The 20,664-nt window shown below is 42.3% G+C and overlaps 2 protein-coding genes across 2 annotated transcripts in view; one reads left to right on the top strand and one right to left on the bottom strand.

The window, feature by feature from the left end:
* LOC129095776 (uncharacterized) overlaps positions 1–1,794 on the top strand; it is an 18,066-nt gene extending 16,272 nt beyond the window's left edge. The window contains exons 10-12 of the mRNA XM_054604332.1: positions 92–206; positions 1,474–1,560; positions 1,673–1,794. Of these exons, the coding sequence (XP_054460307.1) occupies positions 92–206; positions 1,474–1,560; positions 1,673–1,772 (302 nt within the window). The 3' untranslated portion in view covers positions 1,773–1,794. The remainder of the gene's footprint in view (positions 1–91; positions 207–1,473; positions 1,561–1,672) is intronic.
* Positions 1,795–1,972: 178 nt separating this feature from the next.
* On the bottom strand, positions 1,973–19,281 carry LOC129095548 (meiosis regulator and mRNA stability factor 1). Its single transcript, XM_054604041.1, is given in 27 exon segments — positions 1,973–6,267; positions 6,610–6,774; positions 6,924–7,028; positions 7,255–7,315; positions 7,554–7,808; positions 7,988–8,227; positions 8,778–9,005; positions 9,427–9,629; positions 9,819–9,952; positions 10,158–10,300; positions 10,388–10,608; positions 10,711–10,889; positions 11,024–11,143; positions 11,461–11,700; positions 11,807–11,903; positions 11,974–12,151; positions 12,518–12,704; positions 12,866–13,027; positions 13,367–13,521; positions 14,537–15,049; positions 15,338–15,510; positions 15,598–15,715; positions 16,279–16,493; positions 16,641–16,803; positions 17,036–17,920; positions 18,581–18,791; positions 19,200–19,281. Coding segments are annotated over 26 exon segments (5,493 nt in total). The 5' UTR covers positions 18,734–18,791; positions 19,200–19,281; the 3' UTR covers positions 1,973–6,067.
* Between the last annotated feature and the right edge of the window lie 1,383 nt (positions 19,282–20,664).

Raw genomic sequence — 20,664 nt, 5'->3', positions numbered from 1 at the left:
AAGTAGAATATTACGTTTTCAGTTCAGTCCTCTAGTCGTTACATTTATTTATGTGTTCATGACTTTCATTTTCCTCCTTTGTTTCCCCCAGAGAAAGAAAAAAACAAGAAGCACAGGCAGCGGGAAGAAGAGCTGATCCTGAAGATTCATAAACTGGTGCAGAAGAGGGATTTCCTGGTCGACGATGCAGAGGTGGAGAGATTAAGGTAGAGCGCTCCCACATACAGTCACAGTTCATATCTGGGCTCCGCAGGAGCTGACTGACTGTTTGTTTACTCAGACAGTGTTGGGTTGAACTGCATCCAGATTTTGTTTCTTCATTTGATAGATGTAGTATGATTGAGAAACAGCTGGAAGGAGACTCATTAGAGTAAATGTGAGCATGACTGAACACGGTCACTTAATCATTACAGCACTGCCAGCTGTGTGGGTGTGTATCTGTGTGTGTGTGTGTGTGTGTGTGTGTGTGTGTGTGTGTGTGTGTGTGTGTGTGTGTGTGTGTGTGTCGCTGACTGATGACCATGGCTCTGCATTGTCATTTTCTACGTCCTCCTCCTCCTCTGCTTCCTCAGACAGATGACAGAGTGTGACACAGAGATAACCTTCAGATAGATATTAAATTATATAAAATCACAGCCTGTTTTTAAAACACTGGATGAGCAACGCAACATGAAGGTTGATCAGGACAATCAGATGTACTTTTGTTATGGGTAAGTTTAATCAGAGTGAGTCCTTATGATGATATATGAGTCACCGTGGAAAAGAGTGAAACAGTCGCAAGTAGCAGTAGTTTGACCTTCTCATGTTTTATCATTACACTCAAGTCACAGAGCTGAGAAGAAGAAGTGAAGGTATCAGGAAAGTTATAACAATTTATCCTGAAATGAAATAGTAAATGTCATGTTGGTGCTTGAGGAAAAAGGAAAAGTCAGGGGATCACCAAAATAATTGGGATTCATCCCCTGGGGAACATGGATATTTGCACCGAATTAGAAATATTGTTATTTCATATTAGATATTTCATTCCAGACAAAAGTGGTGGACTGACAGACTGACATTGCAGGTCTATGCCGTGGCTGAAAATCATTGTTTCCTGCATGAAAAAGGTGTACAATTAGAACCAAATTGAAAAATATATCGATTATCAGGTATATTTATCTATATTAAGGTTGCTTTCTATATTTCTACTTTTACATACTAAATAATGCATTTGCATCTTCAACAAAAAGCACAGTTGTTACTAATAATATTAACGATGTCTCCGCTCTATTCGAATGTCCCAGTAAGTCAAAACAGTCAGCCACCAGGACCCTGTAACCTAAACAGCTAAATGGAATTCAGCCGTCATTTATTTTATTATTTACACCTGTGCTTTTTCTACTGTGACATGTCAAAACGTATTCTGTTAAAACCTTCCTCTACTGATTGCATTGAATTCACACAGCTGACCATGTGACTACCTCTTAATCTCAGGGAGCAAGAGGAGGACAAGGAGATGGCCGAGTACCTCAGACTGAAGCTGATGCCTCTGGAGAAGAAGCTCAAATGCTCACAAAGTGAGTGATCGCATTTGAAAAAAAGAGAGAGGGCGCGATTGCTGTTTGCTTTCACTTCCAAGGTGTGATCATCTATTTTTCCTCTCTTTATGTAAAGATCCTCCAAAGCCTAAGAGACAAATCCCAGAGCCACCTCCCAACAAGCCATCCATCACCAAGTCAGGAGTGGCCGTCATTAAGGATTGCTGTGGAGCCACCCAGTGTGCCGTCATGTAACGGACACGGACCTCTTTATGACCTCGTCGTCCTCGTGTCAGAAACCAACACACCCACATCACATCACATGCCATACATCACTTCCTGTGGCTCAGTGAACCTCGGTTAACTGTGTTTTCCCCTCGAAACTGCTCAGGAATCAGGTTTGTAATTGAATCGCAGATACAGTTTCATCTACAAGGCTTCAGCTCAGAGTTTGGGAGCTGATCCCCAGTCAGTGCTCGAGGGAAACTTTACTATGAGGAGCTTCTGTAAGTGAAGACATGACGTAAAGGGAACCGTAAATGAACATTCGATAAATATGTCTTAAATTAGAATCAGATTGGGTCATCATGTAACATTTCTTTAAAATGACATTAGATCTATGATCATGTGGTCGATATTAAGAGCAGAAGCATTAACTACAAGCACAATGTCCACAAAGTGAAGAATAAATGCTGGGGTTCTCTGACAGGAAAAAAACAAAACATGTCATCACCAAGTCATGTTTGACAACGGGTATTTATTCTTCCATTTCATCCCTTAAACATCAACCAGTGAACTTCTTACACTTTTTAGGAGACTACAACTCTTTTATCACATGTGGCTCGGATAAACAATGTGGTTACCAATTCAATGATCGGTATATCAATGCTAGGGAGGGATGGCAGCCAGTGGAGCCTCTCTCTTCTGGAGCTGAGCAGCAGTTTATTTATTTATCTATCTGTGTTTCTGTAATAACTTCTGGTTTTACAGATTTGGCGGCATCAAAACATCAGTGGTGGTCATTGAACGTTAACAAAAAAACACTTGATGAAAATGGACTTGACTCAACGCTGCTACAAAGTCTGGTCATATCGGTTGTGTGGCCATATGTTTGCTTTTCACTCTATAGAGGCAAACGCTTCCTGACACGCCACCGCATATGACCTATTACAGCAGTTTCCACTAGTTCACAGCCCATTCATAATCTAGGTTAACCGCTGCACATGCAGAAACTTAAAAAGATGTATTCAACATGGTAAAGTGTTATTTTATTTCTTTACCCCTCAACGGTCCACTAAGCCTGCTCATTCCCCAGAGTTACCACATCACTACTAACGCCATCTCCGCCATCAGCAACCGGGAATTATTGACTGTGGTAGTAGGACATCAGTTATTATGGGTATTGCTGACAACACGCATCCTCTGAATTTAGTCTTGCGTTTTTATGATAAACACCAGGAACTGAATGCAACTTCTTGTAAATGCCTACAATAGACTGTGTATGTTTTGAGTGTATTTAGGACATTAGTGACTTGTATCAAGCAAAGTGTTGCTCTTTGTCACTTAACCTTCCTTCTGATAACTTAGCGTTCTGTAGTAGTAGTGAATTTATGGAGGTCCTTATGTTGAATATTGAACAAATATGCAGAAAATAAGCTGAAACTACCTGTACATACATGTTTAAATAAAAGAGCATCTTTCAGGAACATGCTGGGTTGTTTTATCGAGTAATTTGATTATCGCAAAAAACAGTGAGCCGAGGCAGAATTGATGCTTGTGAAATTTATTAACAGAAATATATATTTTTTGGTCCCTTCAACATTAGACTGTTACAGTGACTTCTAGTGTGGCGAGGCAGTAAAACTGTGTGACGGGGGTCGGGGTGGGGAGGACACATCAGTGAGACAGTAAACAAAAAATAATCACAAGGCAGGAGTTTAGAGGACACTGCTGAATAAAGGAAACCTTTTCTTGTTTTTGTGCAACGTGAACACGGTTTAAGACAGACAAGATCAGATTCAGTTAAACGGAGGTAAAGACACAAAAAACATGTTTCAGCTCCTCCCAGTCCACTACCTAATTTCACATTTGTATTTCATGAACCAAAACTATGCAAAAGTGCATATTTTGACAGGTACAATAGCTTCTCACTGATCTAACCAAAAACAGAGAGCAAGCTAAACAGAGAAGTTACATTTATTCATGAGTGAGTTGCCACTGCAGTACTCTGGGGAGAGCTAGGGTTTGCTCAAAGTCACAAAAAGTAATACATCCGTATTGCCAAAGTTAAATTATTTTCAGCCCCTTTCTACATTTTAATTTATTATCTACTCATCCCTTAATCATGGACAGTCAGTAAAACATTACAGGAGAAACCTGAACAGACCTAATTAAAAACATTTTGAGTGGTATTCAAGTTATTTTGGAAAGTTGGTAGGTGGAATCTCTCAGCTTTAAAAAGGCTTTTCATACCAAGTCAAAAATCAAGTCGGACAAAGAAAATTATTAACACTGCTAACACTGGCTAAAGAGGTAAACACTGCACCTGGACAGAAACTGGTTGAATGGGCTCTTACCCATTCTTTGAGCCTTTTCTCTTAACATAAACAACAACAACTCTCAGACTTCAGTGGCGCCTCGGTCAGACTAACTTCATGGCAGCAGACATTTTTTGGTGGCAGTTCAGCAGCCAGCAGTCTTGTTAACACTTGAGACAAAGGAAAAATCGAGAAACCAACACACACCAGTAAGTAAAAACTCCTCTATGTAAGCTGTGAGGGATGGGGAGATACGATGGCAAGTCCTTTGGCACCGTGGCAAATACAAGCCATTGTAAAAGCCCGGCAGATTCCAGAGAGCCGCAGAGGGTCCTCTTAGTACACGTCACAGTCTGTTCAGGAGGCTGCCCAGAGCCCCCATGGTGCTCCACAAAAACAGCCTACCGCCTCCCGATCGTCTCTTTACCCCTAAAAACTCACAACCAAATCACCTCGTCATTAAAAATCAAATACTCAGAGGAGTGCTCACTGCTCCCCTTGAACTCTTCAACTCAGGCATGGACATCACCACAGACACGGTGCTGACCAGCAACAAGGTTAACTCTAAAAACCTTGAGCATTTATGTGGCAACTGCAACGGTGAGGTCAACTCCAAGATCCCCAAAACATGGTGGAAATAAAAGACTGATCTTAAAGAATGTCTTACCATCTTCTGTTCCTGTCTGGGCTTACACCATGCATAAACTCATTTATGCACACCATGCATATTTCACACCACCTACTCCAGTGTAAACCACACACTCAAAACACAGCTAAAAAGAACACAAACACACTGGCTGCTGGCTGAAGCCGAACAATCAAAGTATATCTCAGTTCCTGCTGCCTGAGCACACATCTGGCCGGAGTATTAAAGAGTCGGCCTGTTTCCCTTTCAGGCCTTCTTTAGTGGCCCTGAAGAGACGAGCCAAAATCTTTGCAATAAATTAAGTCAAAGTACAACAAGAATAAAAATTCCTGAGAGCAGTGCTTGTCATAATATCAATCAAAACCTTGCCATCGATGCATTAACTGTTCAAAAACCGTTAGCTTCTGTTAACAAAAGCCAAAACCTGAACAGTAAACAACAATGTTCAGTTAGATCATTGAATTGCCACCAAATACACCACACCTTTAGGCCAAACGCTCCCACAGACTACTAAATACTCTGCATAATATAAAAGGAACTGAAAATACTGTCCTGAGGCTAATTAACAGACAACAGATGAGAATTTACAGAGAAGCTACCTCTCTAGAAACCGTAAGGGCTTCACCCATAGAGGACTGAAACAGGCAGGTGCTTAGCAACCAGTTTGGATGACATGTCTATGGTTACCTACAAGGCAAAATCTCCCAAAATTCAACAGGAGTTTTAAAATGAATTTCTTAAATGAAATGCTCCATCTTCAGGAGATACAGCGAGGAAGTAGTACGCAGGGAGGTTTCTCCATCCTTCTATGGTACATGAACAAAATATCTCTATAAACCTTTTGTTTGTCAATTTTGTGATCGGAAAATGTTGGCAACTACATTTTGGGGATTTAACATAGAAAACTTTGTTAGACATCCCTAGCATTTCTCCCATTACCTAATGCTCTGTATACAGTGGCAACAAACTCATTTTTGGACTCTTCATTCACTGTAAGCCAGCAAGTGTTCTCTGACAACAAAACTCTGAACTGAAGATGCACATGGAAATATAATTTAACTTCCCTTGAGGTGAAATCAAACACAGGCTACGAATTGCAGAAAATCTGCAAGAAAAAAAAAAAAAAAAAAAAAAAAAAGATCACAGCTTGGTGAACATCAGAGAACTCACGGATTGTGAAAGAAGCAAACAAAGATGGCCAATGGGTGATTAAGAAGAAAGCAACAGCCTGTCAAAAGATGTCGGGGGACAACACTAATGCTCCTCTGGGGGTCACTTCTGTGTGTTCAGTGTAGCTGGTCAACTCTTGTATTTAGAGTTACACGATGTGTGAGCTAGTATTGCTTTGTGTGCATGTGTGAAAACGATCATAGGCCTGCTGTGAATGAGAAGTTGGCAGCTAGCTTAATTCTGCTGCGTGTGGCTCTCCTGCTGGGACTGTCCATGGATGAGGCACATGTCATGTTGGGCGGCGGTGAAGGAGGTTTGACGACTGCGGAGTCAGATGTGCTGCGACGCGGATCAGATGTGCCGTCAGCGACAGCTGCCACATCAGGTTCATCACTCACTGAAATCACAAGCACAGACTGAGCTTACACCTAGTGAACTATAGCAGAGGTGTAAATAAAAGTGTGATGTACTGATTAAAATGTATTTTTGTTCTCTTTCTCTGATCTTTTTTTTTTCCTTTTTAAACTTGAGAGCACTCAGAGCATTTCATGTTAGGAACCTGATTTATAAAGTAAAAAGGAAAAAATCTGCTCCTCATAGTCAAAGAGCAAGGCGACTTTAATTGGTAAACAGAAGTACAAATGATGTTAAACTTGCAGCATTCCTAGAACATTTAGTTAACTGATATGGCTTTAAAATTCAATAAAAATACATCAAACTTGTAAAATTAAAAACTGACCTGCTGGCGGAGTTTTCTCCTCAAAGTGAATCAGGTCCATGTCCTGGAGGAGAACAGGGTCTGGGTGGAGCTGAGGTGACGGTAGGCAGGATGGTACAGGACCACATAGTAGATCTACTGGTGACGTCAGACAAAGCAGCTCTGATTCTGCTGAAACATCTCCACCTTGCAAGTAAAAGAGCATGATTTAGCTTCATCTATATTTCATCTGGTCAGAAGCAGAGCCGTCTTCAAAATCGTGCCGTCATTGCAAGTCAAACGTTATTTTCATCCCCTTATTTTTAATAAATAAATACTTGTGTGACCCCTGTTACCTGGACTCTGGGTTCCAGAGGTTGCGTTGCTAATCGGGCTGTCTCTTGGGCTCTCCATGTTCTCTCCTGGCGGGGGGCTGCAAGGGACTGAAGGACTTGCCCTTGCTAAAAAAAATAAAAAATAAAAACACCTCCCTGTCATACAGCTTCCATACATTGTTGTTATTGCTACCTCATAACAACCCTTTCCAAAGTATTCCCATAGAGCACTCAAAGTCAAGTCCTCTGTTCTATGATCACTTCAGCCCATGGCCATTATTAACAGCCTGTGTAAATGCCATTGATTGCAACTGATGAGCTTGACTTTAATAAAAGCGTACTACGCCATTACCTTTCATATCGTTCTTCAAAACGATAATCCTCTTGTGACCATGCCCTTTGATCCAGACCACCTGAAAATGACATGTTACAAAGAAATGAAACCAAATAAAAAGATTATGCAGCGTAATGCTAAAACCACGGGTTGTCCTTTTGCAGGACCTAAAACAAATGACGAGAGAAAATTGATAACCTGCTTTAAATCCAGTATGACATTTAAGTAAAACTGGCAGATTTTACTTATCTACAGTCAACATTGACAAAGTGTTTTAGACGAACTACAGTAAAAGTATAATTCAATTGAATCCCCACCTGTGGAATGGCGCTGAGCAGGTCGTCAGTGCCGGTGTATCCGTAGGAACGTGGTTCAAGGCTGCAGCCTGTAAATTTGTTATAAACCCCCTGGAACTCAGTCAGGAAGATCTGGTTGTAGTGGTAGGTGTGGAGCAGGCCGCGTACGTTACGGGCAAACTGGTAAAGTCTGGTTAGCCTCACCCACTCCTCACCATAACTACTGGCAGGGTTGCCAGCGTTGTTGTTGTCGTCATCATTTTCTTCATGGTACAACTGTGGAAGAAGAAAAATCACACACTGTCAGTTCTGCCTCTGCGTGGGAGCACAGGTTAAATACATCATAAAAACAGAGACACATCGCTGTATAGAGAGAAAGAGTGACTGTAGTATAAGAAAATGTACAAAGCTTGAATGAGTTTTAAGATTATGAAAAAACAAGTTCTACCACTCACCTCCACAAGGTAGGGCAGGCTCTTGAGTAACTCGCTGAGAGAGAGGAACCCATATTCACATGGGTTGAGCGGGGCTCCGTAGACAGTCAGGTAATGCTGGCTCAGCGCCTCCACCTTGAGACCCCTGGTGACTTGCTCCTCCTCTTGGGACATGAGCAGAGCCAGTAGCTGGGATGTCAGTGAGCGCAAAGACTTCCTGTTGATCAACTGCACTTCCCGGCATCCTGAGCCATCAGCCACCTTGAAATTGAAAGAGCACGGCTGTTTGTTGATTTTTATGAAAACACTTGTCTTACAAAGTGATAACTGTACTACAAGGAGTCACCATCAACAGCTTAGTATATTCTGTGTGCTTCACAAGGTCACTGAATTTTTTTTATTTTTCAAGATGTCAGAGAGGATTTATAACATTGTTAGTGGGATAGTCAGACAAATGAACATGTTTAAATGTTATTCCTGGAACCAAAGAGCAGCTGTGAATAGAGTCTATGTCAAATTGTGGGAAAGATTCAAAATGCATAGAACTTCTTCTCAATGGGTATGGAAAAACATGGACAGGCTCATAAATCAGCTAGTTAAGACTTGGCAAAAGGAGCTGTAGCATTGAGTGGTGCAACCCCACGATTATATCGTTTAGCTGGATGCCAGATGAGACTCCCATCATATCGTTTATAATGGCGAAGGATCTTATAGTTACAAAAAGGATCTCTCTAGATCCACAAATACTAATTATAGGCAGTCAAAGAAAAAAAACACACTGAAAATAAAAGGAAATCAGAAGTTTCTTTACCTTGACAACATGGCAGAGTTTGGCCAGCAGAGTCGGCAGGGAGCTGGCATCATAGTCCTGCAGGCGGAGACCATAACCGAAGGTCTTGCTGTACTCCGTGAGCAGCTGGCTGACAGGAAGGCTGGAGTTCTTCTGAGCCCGAAGCAGCTTGACCAGCTGAGCCGCCAAAGCCTTGATGCGCTCCACTTCCGTCAGAGTCAGCACTTTCTCTTCACCACACTCCAACACCTGACGAAGGTATGGACAGCTGTTAAATTTGTGTTCAGGCAAAGACAAAAAGGTAGCGGCGCTTACGCTTGATTAAAAAAAAAAAAAAAAGGTGGATTCCATAACAGTTCAAACCAAGAACTGATCTGACCCAGAAGTATTCAGTGTAAATTACAGTATGAGGAGCAAATACAATGGGAGCCACCTAATGATTAACTATTAGCAAGTCAGTTCGATGAAGCAAATGGAAATGTATGACTCAATCAATAACAGTCAATGTCTTTGACATAATATCCTGGTCAAAGCAATCATTTCTCTTTGCTGCACAACATGGGTGGACCATCATTACAGACCAGATATACACTTTAATTCCTCATTGTTAAGGGTTGGAGCACCGAAGACCACAAGGCATTATAAGGTACAAACAGTCTTCGTAACTCACCATCAGTATGTTGGGGATTGCCTCGAAGAGCTCCATGAGCTTGGTGAAGCCGTAGTAGCTGAGTTTGCACTGACGTCCGAAGTGATGGTGGTAGGTGGGGATGAACTTACTGAAGGCCATTCGGCAGTGAGGCTGGTGACGAAGAAGGTCCACCACCTCCTTCCCAAACTGCTTAGTGCGCTCCATTTCCTCCACTGTACGCTCTGTAGGCACACAAGAGGGAATTCAGGGAAATCTAATCAATGATAAAATTAAAATTATAGTGGCTTGGGATAAGGTAAATAATACCGTTTCCATTCCTATCACTTAAATAACATTTTAATTATCAGTTTCTTCAGAGAGATTTGGAATCATCACTTCATACAAAGTCTTTTTAATAAACTGGTTTGAACCTCTCTTGGGAACAGAGATCACTGTATCCATGTCCTGATGCGCAATAGTGATGGTGGTGTCTGGGATTTCAGTCAACAGGTCCATCAGGTCACATGTGCCATAGTCGATTATCCTCCAGTCTCTAGAGAAGCACCTGAAACCCGAGATTATGTTACAAACATTGACAACACTGATGATCCATCTTATGTTTAATACTTTTCTCCAACTGTTCATGAGTGGGATTCACAGACAGACCCACAGGTAAAGTGCTAGTATTTATCTGAATTAAAGCAAAACCTCTACAGAATACAATTGCATTGTAAAGACATCATCTTCATCTCCAAATTATACTGACTGACCAATGGTATGCCTGCATGAAGTCCTTGATTGACACTTGTTTGCTGGCTTGAAATTTAAGTAGTTTGAGCAGGTCTTGGGTGAAGCGCTTCACTTGAGCACGATGAGTCAGAGTCAGTAAACGCTTGGTACCCATACCCAATATCTGTAGGCAAAGCAAATAAAAATAAAACTCACAATATGTAGAATACAAACAAAGAAAAATACAAAAGATCCTCATAAACTTTAATACCTGCAGGACATGAGGCACAGCCTCCAGTAGCTCCAGCAGCTTGGAGTAGCCATAGTCAGAGACACGGCACTGCTTGGCAAAGTGATGGTGGTATGAAGGTATGAACTTGCTCATGGGCATGATGCAAGAAGGCTGACTCTTCAACAAGTCAATAATCTCACGGCTGAATTGGATGAGCTGTGGGTTGCCAACCGGACTCTTGCAGCGCTGAATCCATGGCTCTACATGAGAACAATGTTTTATTTTTTTAAATGTCAGAAGTGTGGCAAGTGTGGCATTGTAGGAAGCTAAAACAACATACAACAACATTCTAATGATCCTACCAGAGTTTGGTGCTGGTGGTTTGTTGTGGATCCACTTGATGACTTTAAAGCCATTCTGAGCTGTGACAATTGTGATACTGGGAACACAGGTAATGAGGTGCTCCAGAGGAACACCACCCTCCAGTGTCTCATTACCAAGCGGTAGATGGCTGAATTTTGCTGAATAGCAGTCTGGAAAACTACAAGGAAAATATACCACATTACAAACTTTATAAATGTTTGAAAACATGCTGTGTGTTGACAATTTAAAAAAAAAAAAAAAAAAAAAAAAAAAAAAAAAAGGGAATACATTAATTATAGAGCTGTTTGTAACCTGAGTAATGGAAGAGTTCCCTCATGTGACTGCAAAAGACTGTGGACCTCAGATGCTATGGTGCTCAGAGACATCACAACAAAAGGTATTTTATAAGAGTCAGGGTCAAAGTCAGCCTCACTAAAAAAAGGAAAGAAAAATAAATTAGTAAGACACACAATCAGTTATGGAAACATTCTGCTTCAGTTGTACAGAAAAATGTGAGAATTTAGGTTGAATCAATCCTTCAGAGCAAATGTGAGACAGGGACATGGTGGGTCAAGATGCTACCAGGTGGCCAACAATAAAGTCCTACTAAAAAACAGGGCCAACACCTTTTTGATACATGAATAAAAGATTTCCCAGGAAGGAGCACGCTTCTTAGTGCATTTCTTTACATATTTTTGTAAAATAAGAATTTAATCCCAATCTTATACTATATACAAAATTTCAATAACCTAAAGTCCCGATGTGTGTAGTGTTCTCTGCAGACAGGTTCATGGTACTCCAGCTCCTCAAACACCACGGGGCTGCCGCTAGCAGAGGAGGAGCCCTCCTGGGACTGGGAAGATCCAAGTGGACTCTGACGGACTTGGCTGCTGGGCAGCAGGCACACAAGCCTCGAGCCTCCCTGTTCCCGCACTGCCACCACCTCTGGTAGCCTGTACAGATCCCCAACCATAAGCTTACGGGAATATCTGGAGGGAGAAAGGAGCATATAGTTTGGAAGCTGAAATGCATATTATCATAATGGAATGCTATACTCAGAAAATGTGTATGAGTAAAGTTGTTCATGTTACTTACTTTTTTTCATAGATCTCTGTAAACTTGAAGAGGGGAAGGCAATTGGCAGGTGCATCGTGAAGAATGCTGATGATCTCCGTGCTGTATAATTAAAAAGCTGAATTTTACCCAAACAGTCCAAACCAGCACATCTAAAGAAATCAAACTCAAACTACACTTAACTGTACCTGAGCATGGCGAGGATTTGTTGCTACCACCAGTGATCAGAGACACCTGAATGCGCTTGCCTCCGATCTTATAACGGTGCAGGCCACTGACGGCACTAATGGCCTGCTGCAGGGACAACATCTGGATTGTGGCCTTCAGCTGATAGTCAGTGTGGGGGCTAAGCTCCACCGTTTTCACCTAGACAACACAAGTCACACCACATGAGATGTTTTGAGACAGAAGTGAATCACGTGTCAAGCTGCAAGCAAACCATCCATTTAGGGCGACTGTTATTTAGGACTAGGGCATATTTGAAGAACACATTTATCAGTACAACAGGCCGTTTTCCACAGCAGACATTTTGCATTGTCACAGTAGGAAAAGCCCAGGTGTTACCAAGAATACCAACAATGGCTCTGTTGTATTCAAGTGGTCCAAGTGAGCTTGAGCAAGCATGCACAATACACCAATAACATGAGACCAGAGCAACCTGGGCTTTACTACTGTGACAAATTAAAAATCTTCGGTGAAAAAGGCCTATAACATCCATGGAGTTGGCCTTACCCGTCCGTAACGGGCGAAGGTGTCATGCAGAGTCTGCTGCAGATCCTTGCGGGACATTCTGTAGTCCAGGTTGGCCACCTGGACCTCTGCCCCATCTGAGAAAGGTTCAGGTGGACCTTCGGGACACGGGCTACGAGTGGCTGCCAGGAGGGGTGAGGACCGGCTGGACAGGCAGGGCGATGCACTCCTTTAGTTAGAGAAGGGCAGAGACAACTTTGAAATTATAACTACCATTACATTAAATACTATGGGGGGTTTGGAGAATGTGTATGGAGCATTAGCAGTATGCCACCTCTGTAAGAAGCATTGCTCTGGGTGAACTTATTCAAATATGACTGATTACGTCACCTGGATGACCAGGAGCCCTGAGACAGGATGAGGGGACTGAAGCTCCTGTGAAGGTTCAACTTGCTGAAGGCTGAAGGTGTGCTGATCTGGAACTCCCCTGAGCTCCTGTCAGCTTGATCTGCAGGGGATTCAGTCACACTGCGAGGGTAGGAGCCCTCTCTTCTACATAGAAAGATGGAGGTAAAAAGTAAATAAAAATAAAGGAGGGACACGTGTAAGAGCCACATCCTTCTAAAACATTCTAAATGCTTTATTTTCATTTGCTACATTGTATCCTTTTTCTGAAATAAATATTTTCTATAAAAAAAAAAAAAATTATTTGTACTTGACTGGCAGGAAAATAACAGGAAACATACTGCCTTCATGAGCAGATATTTTGGGTTTAAAGCTAGTACTTTCACACCTTGGAAAACATTAAATGCAGCCAATTGTCAAAGGAATTTTCATCTCATCATCAAATGACATTCATCTCAGTGCAACATCCCCTTTCCCTTTGTGTACCTCCTCCTGTACATAGATTCTCCAGCGAGGCCAGGCTTGGACAGCTGTTCCATGGCTCCTGTCTCCCCATTACCGTGGGGGGAAGAGGAAGCAGCACGTCCTTTCTCCAGGTGGTGGAAGCTCATTCTGGGCTTGCCCTCCAAACTACCCAGCTCCTGGACCAGACAGAGTCAGCAGATGTAAATACTGTGAAGTTGACTGGCTGGATACTGTTGATGTGTTTGTGTGCATGCATGCACTTATGTCAGGCTCAATAGAACAAGTCAGGGAGTGGCATTCCCTACTGGTATTCGGAAGTTTAACTAGGGATGTGCATATTCAAATCAACCGGCTGACTAGAAAACAGCAGTAATCAACACCAGCTGTATATCATAATTATCTTGTGCCTCTTAGTTCTATAGACAGCTTTGTCATTGAAAGATTTACGGAAGATTTAGTAAAGTGTCATGTTGGAGTTGACAAGTACTTTGGTCCTGTTTTACATAGCAATGTGTTTTACCTATAAATGTTTTTCATAATCATTAACCAAATGGTAATGTTACTACTGTATTCCCATTGTGCTTGTGTTGGTCAGGTTACTATTTTTTGTGCTTGATGTTTTCCTTTAATTCTGGTGCTGAATGAGCTTAATATTGGACAAACTCTACATTTAATTCCAACTAAAGATTAATCTTAAAATGCCCATCTATACAGTAATCAATTTGTATGTCACTTCTCTCCAGTCTTCCGTTGGATGGTTACAATCAAGAAGAAAAAGAAATTCCCAGCCAGCCAGTCATTTCAGTCACCCGAGGTCAGTATTATCAGAGAGGGAAACTGCAGGTGCCAAAACAGATTAGAGGCATGGCGCAGGCTACATACATAAAGCAGTATATCAGCACTGATATACTGGATAAAAAACAGCCAGAGAAAGGCACAAAAGCTATTGGCTAATTCATGCACTAATATGATGAATGACCAATGAACATGCAGAACAACAGGGGTTACATGAAGCGCTAATGACAACTAATGCATGCTAGCACAGGCAGACGAATGAAGCTTAGCGAGCAGCTATAGGCGGTTAGTCAAAGCAGCAGTTAGAGGGACACTGGGCTGCTTTACATAGCAGCCCGGACAAGGATAGAGGGCAACGGAGGTTATGGGGAAGCAGGCACCGACGAGTCTGCTGACCTGATGGGGCTTGGCTGGAGCACCACCGGGAGGCCCACTGCACCCTCTCCTGGGGCTGTAGGGCCTTTCAGGCAATGGGCCAGTGGCATGGCACCGGCGGGTTGCTCGCCGTGGCCTCCTGGGTGACCTCGGCATCCCCAGGGGCAGAAAGGAGGAGGAGCATAGGGATGGGGGTGGGTCGAACATTAAATCCTGGTTTTGATAGGTCTGGGGCAGAGTCAAGTGATGGGGCTGAGACTGAAGCTCAGGCTCAGGACTTGCATCGTCTCTGGGCCGTGGGGAGAAGGAGATGCTGATTCGGCGCCCAAAAACATCCTCATTTTCCATTCGCTTGCGGGCACGGGCAGCTGCCTCAATGCTGCCAAAACGGAGGACTGCTGTGCCCTGGGCCATGCCAAGCACCTTGCCACCACAGTTGTCTGATAGGCGGCGTAGCCTGAGCTTCACGGCGTTCCGTAGGCTCTTGTCACAGTTGACAGGGAGGTTGTGCACATAGAGGAGGTTGAAACTGGGCTGAGGGAGGGGAGGAAGAGCCTGTCTGGTTTGTATGGTTTACACTTAAAAAATTAAAGCAGTAGTCTTCCTTTTAGTTGAAAAACAATTTGAAGAATGGCTCAGAGTAATATAGAGTATGAAAAATTGTAATGACCCCTAAAAAGAAAAATGCGTGAGTAAATAATTGTGAAGATGATAAAATTCCCTTTCCCACTGCCTTTCTGACATCTTGGTAAGTCCACACTAAAATTAAATTATCCCTGGTTACGTTTCGTTCAATCCTAATGAAGCATTTGTGCGGCCTACCTGTGCCTTGACAAGCATACGTGGTGGCAGATCGGCTGTCATCTCCTGGAAGGCCACGTGGCGGTGGGCATGCTGCAGTAGGGCTGAAGACGTATGGCTGCCATGGACCAGGACTATCTGGAAACCATGGCGATGACGCAAGTCACTCAGCTCACTTGCAAAGTTCACATCCGCTAATAAAAAAATGAAAGATAACAGGCGTCATCACAAAACATTTGTGGGGACACAGCTGTAGTTGAGTGAATCTGAGCTGAACTTACAGGATACTAGTACAACAGTTGCAGGTGCAGTGTGGGTCTCAGCAAAGCGTCGTAGGCTCTGGCGAAGCTTGTCATCTGCAGCATTCTTGGCTGTGGCGTTGATATGTGCAACAGTAACCTGATGAAGCAAATTCATGTATTTAGCCGTTTTGGGGGGAAATTACTGGACATGTTTGTGTAATTTTATGGAGGTCAATGTCTGACGTGGCAATACCTTTAACAACAACATCAAATAAATGAATTCATATAATTTTTTTATGAACTCTCCAATATGCAGTATTCAATTTGGCACAAAAATCAAATTGGGCAAAAATGCCTCATGTCAGTTTAGGCCAGTGTCCATATGGTGTTTTTGTTCCTGGCAGGGCAATGGGGACTGCTCGAAAAAAAGAAGAAAAAAAAAAATAAATAAAGACATTGGGCGCAGTGCTTTTCTCTATGCCGCTGCATACGCTCTCTCCTCATTGAGAACAAGAAACAGAAACACTATATGGATACTCCGTCTAAATGAGCCCGGACTTATGTAAATTAACTCTGCTTTCCCCCCCACATGATGGCATGAAGCATGACCAACTCTGCCCATCTTCAGCTGTAGTTCAGTGGTAATCATTCAGGGTGTAAATGTACCTCATTTTTAAAAGCATAATCATGAAAAATACATAATATGAAGTTGGATGGTACCTGGCAGTTGTTTAGCTCTTGGATGACAGCTTTACTCTCCTTGCTGATATCACAGACACAAATGAATTCTGCCTCACGGTGGCCTTGAAAGAAATGGCTGCGAATACGCTGGACCACAGCTCCAGCAGAGCGTCCACTAGGCACACTGCAGTTCTCAATGTCCCAGAAGACGCCCACCGGAGGGATGTTTTCAGGACCGCCATTCTCTGGAGACCCTAAAACACAGTTTGCAAACAATCATTCTTAAACACACACTTAACAGCTTTAAAGCATCTTAACAGCTTGAAGGTAATCGGTCCACTCAAGATTCCACAAGACCAAAAGTATACGTGCAGGAATTCAAGAGTAAAGAGTCCACTAACCATACTTCTGGCCAGTCTTGCCAAGGCTGGCTGATGGCATGAGCATCATGCCGTCAGAGGTGGTGCCACAGCCATTACAAATAGGAATGGGGATAGGAGCAGTCGGCGGAATAGGTGCATTTGGCCATACCTTTTCTGAGTCTGATGCCAGGCCATTGATGGGCTGCAATTAAGTACAAATCAGTACAACTGTCATGGAGAATAAATACCAATAAATAACACCGACATCAGCAGCAAGCAATACTATCCTCAATGCATTTGACAACACCAAAAACACAATACCAGTCTCACACGGCGAGGTCTTCCACCCAAATAGAATAAATGTACCTACAGTGATCTCTAGGGTAAACAAATACAAAAGAGAGGCCACAGTTATTGAAGTGAACTCTACCAACCTTCAACAGGCACTCCTGGCAGTAGTGTGCCCCCTTCACACAAACCGTGCGTTCTACATTTAGGTGCATAGGATTAGAGCAGAAGTGTGCTGAGGTGGTTGTAGTGGTGATGGTTGGCTGATCACCGAGTGTGGTTCTCTGGGATCTTCTGGCTGATGGGCAGCAGTCCCCACCACAGGTGTAGTAGCCAGAAGAGGTGAGGCAAGAGCCATGCAAGGGAGTGGGTAGAGAGGACACACAGGGGAGAGAGGAAGCCAGGGGTGCTGAGGGGCGAAACAGGCTGGATTGACTGCATGTAAGAGGTACAGCTGGGTATGTGTGGAGAAGCCCTGAGCAGCAGGAGAGGTAGGGTTGTGATGAAACGGGCTGAGAGGTAGCTACAGAACAGGACAGCTGAGGTTTGTAACCAAGAGTGGGCAAAGAATCAAGAGCTTCACTTCCACTTCTGCAGCTAATGTGTTGTTTATACTGATGAACAGATGAAGTAACAGTGCAAGGGCCTGACCTGCCAATACTGCTGGTGCTGATGGGTGCTCCTATAGAGCCTGGGGCCATATAGAGCGAGACCATACCAGCAATGCTGCTGCTGCTGGTACCAACAACACTTCCACTGCCAATAGCCATCCCATAGCCATCCGTGCTGCAATAGTCACAGTGCGAGTAAATGCTTACTTTAGGGCTAGCCCCCTCATGTTGCAGCTGTGATTGTAGTGGTTGCTGGTGGGAGTCTTGTGCAAGCGAAGGAGGAGGCAAGCAGGGAGGAGGCATTGGGAGAGGGACCAGAGAGAAGGGCTGGGATGATTGGGAAGAGGATGTATGGTGAGGAGGAGGAGGAGGAACATCTTTCAGTTCCAGCACGGCCTTTCTGCTATCCATGTAAGTGTTCTGTAACAGAAAATGACCAGCAGATTATTTCACATTAGGTAACAGCGTTCTGTTGATCATTGTTTATTATTATGGTCACTTGCTAGAATTTTCTGCAAAAGGCATACATTTCATCTAAATAACCTGACTGCGTGTGCAATGGTCTTAACAGCACCTTAAAAGCAGGAGATAACTGCGCTAACCATATTTAAACATTAAATGGCTTGTCTATTTAGCCAACTTGAAATAAAAAATTGGTACTGTGCCATTTCTGCAAACGCTTAAATGCTGAATTTAAAAGTATACCCCAGCATCTCCAAATCAGCTGTTTGTTTACCAGCTGATAGAGACTCAACTGCACTCCATTTAACCATGTTACCATGCATGAGACAAGTGCCCCATTTTTAAAAGGACTCCCTGTGTTCAGCTTACAAAATACATGTTGTAGCTACTATGTAAAACAATATTTTACATAGTATCCGGTGACATTTGTTATCTCATGTTAATCATTACCTTAAGTAATGATTAACATGAGATAACAAATGTCACCGGATTGTGTCACCACATCTCTCACACTATGGGCTGTAATAATTGTCCTTTTAATTCAGATTGATTCATCTTCCTCCATTCTCCCCTACATGTCTGTGTATAAACAAGGCCTGTGCACAGATAGACACCTACTTCTTTGTCTGCCTGATGAGCAGGGCTCGTCTCATTGGTGGGGAAGCAGTCTGTGAGCTTCCACAGCAGCAATGAGGCCTCTGTTTTGGGGGGGTTGAGCCATGGGAAGGGCCTAGAGCTGCCTGTGGGTCTCTCCTGTCCCAGTCCTTCCATGATGCAGCACAGAGAGGTCTCTAACCATACTGTCGTCTCTCCCCTCTCTCATGCTTTCCTGCGAGAAAAGGAAACGAAAGTTAAACGTGAACACTTAACTAGCTGACGTCACCTCTCCGTGACGCGGTGCGTGGGTCACGTTGACGTCATGAAGCGTGACGTACGCGGACATGGCGAGTTCGGACTGTTTGACTCGTTAGGCTACAGTAGCAGCCGATGCTAACGTCACGGTAGCTACCAGCTAGCTCACGTTCAACCGTTGTTTTACGGCAGACGTAACCTAAGCAACCAGCCAGCCGTGTGAGCCGGGGTTAGCTCACCTTGTTAGCCGTGGAGCTAGCGCTAAGCTAACAACAGTTAGCTCGGTTAGCTCACAGCTAGCTGCTCCCTCCGGTCCCTTTACGTTAAACGTTAATGTTACTCAACAATGGCGATACACGTCCTACAAAGTGTGTCACTTAGATACCTGGGAAGGTCTCGTCTTTCACATCCTCCCCCAAGGACTGTTGTTCCTCCTTTCTGACCCAACAACCCCGCACCTTTTTGTAACCTACTGTTGCCGGAAAGCACGCCCAGCTGTCGTAAATGTTATTGTTATGACACACACGGTTGATACACATTTGCAATAAAGATAGTTATATGTTCTTTGAAATGTAGTCCTAGTTCCAATATAAAAAAATATTTGTTTTGTTTTTATCCAAATGTAATGAATCAATGAACCTACTGTTGCCGGAAAGCACGCCCAGCTGTCGTAAATGTTATTGTTATGACAGACACACGGCTGATACACATTTGCAATAAAGATAGTTATATGTTCTTTGGAATGTAGTCCTAGTTCCAATATAAAAAAATATTTGTTTTGTTTGATCCAAATGTAATGAATCAAAATCCTGAAAAAAATGATTTTTGATATATTTGGTGCATTGGATTTGCATTTTAAATTGGGCTACAACATGTGATTGTATCAATGTTATAGCTATGATAGTATTTTTATTTTGCCTAGAGATATAGACATATTTCCCTAGAAAATGCCCATAATGTCATTGATTTATTCCATTGCATGTAATCATTTTCTGCATTTGTTTGAATCAACAAACGAGTAAAGTCAATGTGGTAAAAGTAGAAGTCCCTTAAGGTCCCCTTTTCTCTCATTCTTGGGATTGAATAATTTATTTCCAGAGTACGTTCATTCACTCAAGTAAATACAGTTTTTCTGATTTCTATTTAATGTATTTATTCTGCCTTCCCCTAAGGTATTGGCTTTGTGTAGTTTAGATTGCGTTTCTTGGGTAGTTGTTCAGTTTTAATATATATTCTTAGATTTTATTATGATTAAATGAATTCATTTATTTTATTTTCATTTGTTTTTAGCGTTTTATTATTATATTTGATTATTGTGATTGTTTTACCCTGTACAGCACCTTGAGATTTCATTGTATTTTAAAGTGTGTTATATAAGATAAGATAAGATAAGATAATCCTTTATTAGTCCCTTTATTAGTCCCGGGAAATTTGCAGACTTACAACAGCGTAGAGTAAAGTGCACACAAGAGACATAGTAGAAGAAGACAAGCTAAAAATAAAAAAAAAAAATGAAAAATAAAAATAAAATAAAACAAGTAATAAAACAAGTATTATAAATAAGCAATAAAAAAACTCACAGTAGAAAAAACAACATATATATATATATTTATTATATTATATAATTTATATATATTATATAAATCAAATCCATTATTATTATTATTATTTCGGAGGGATTTTTTTCTTCCTCTTTTTGTCTGAACTACATTAATTATCATTACTTACTCACTATATAGATAATTTAATCAGTCATTTAATTATGGAGAAGTTGCTCCAAATGACAGGCTATCATGTTTTTTGTATTATGTTTGTTGTTAGTTGTATAGTATGTATTTATTGTCTGTGTA

Source organism: Anoplopoma fimbria, chromosome 9 (genome assembly GCF_027596085.1).
Source record: "Anoplopoma fimbria isolate UVic2021 breed Golden Eagle Sablefish chromosome 9, Afim_UVic_2022, whole genome shotgun sequence".
Classification (NCBI taxonomy): domain Eukaryota; kingdom Metazoa; phylum Chordata; class Actinopteri; order Perciformes; family Anoplopomatidae; genus Anoplopoma; species Anoplopoma fimbria.
Note: the sequence above shows the minus strand (reverse complement) of the source record. Positions and strands in the feature narration are given on the sequence as shown.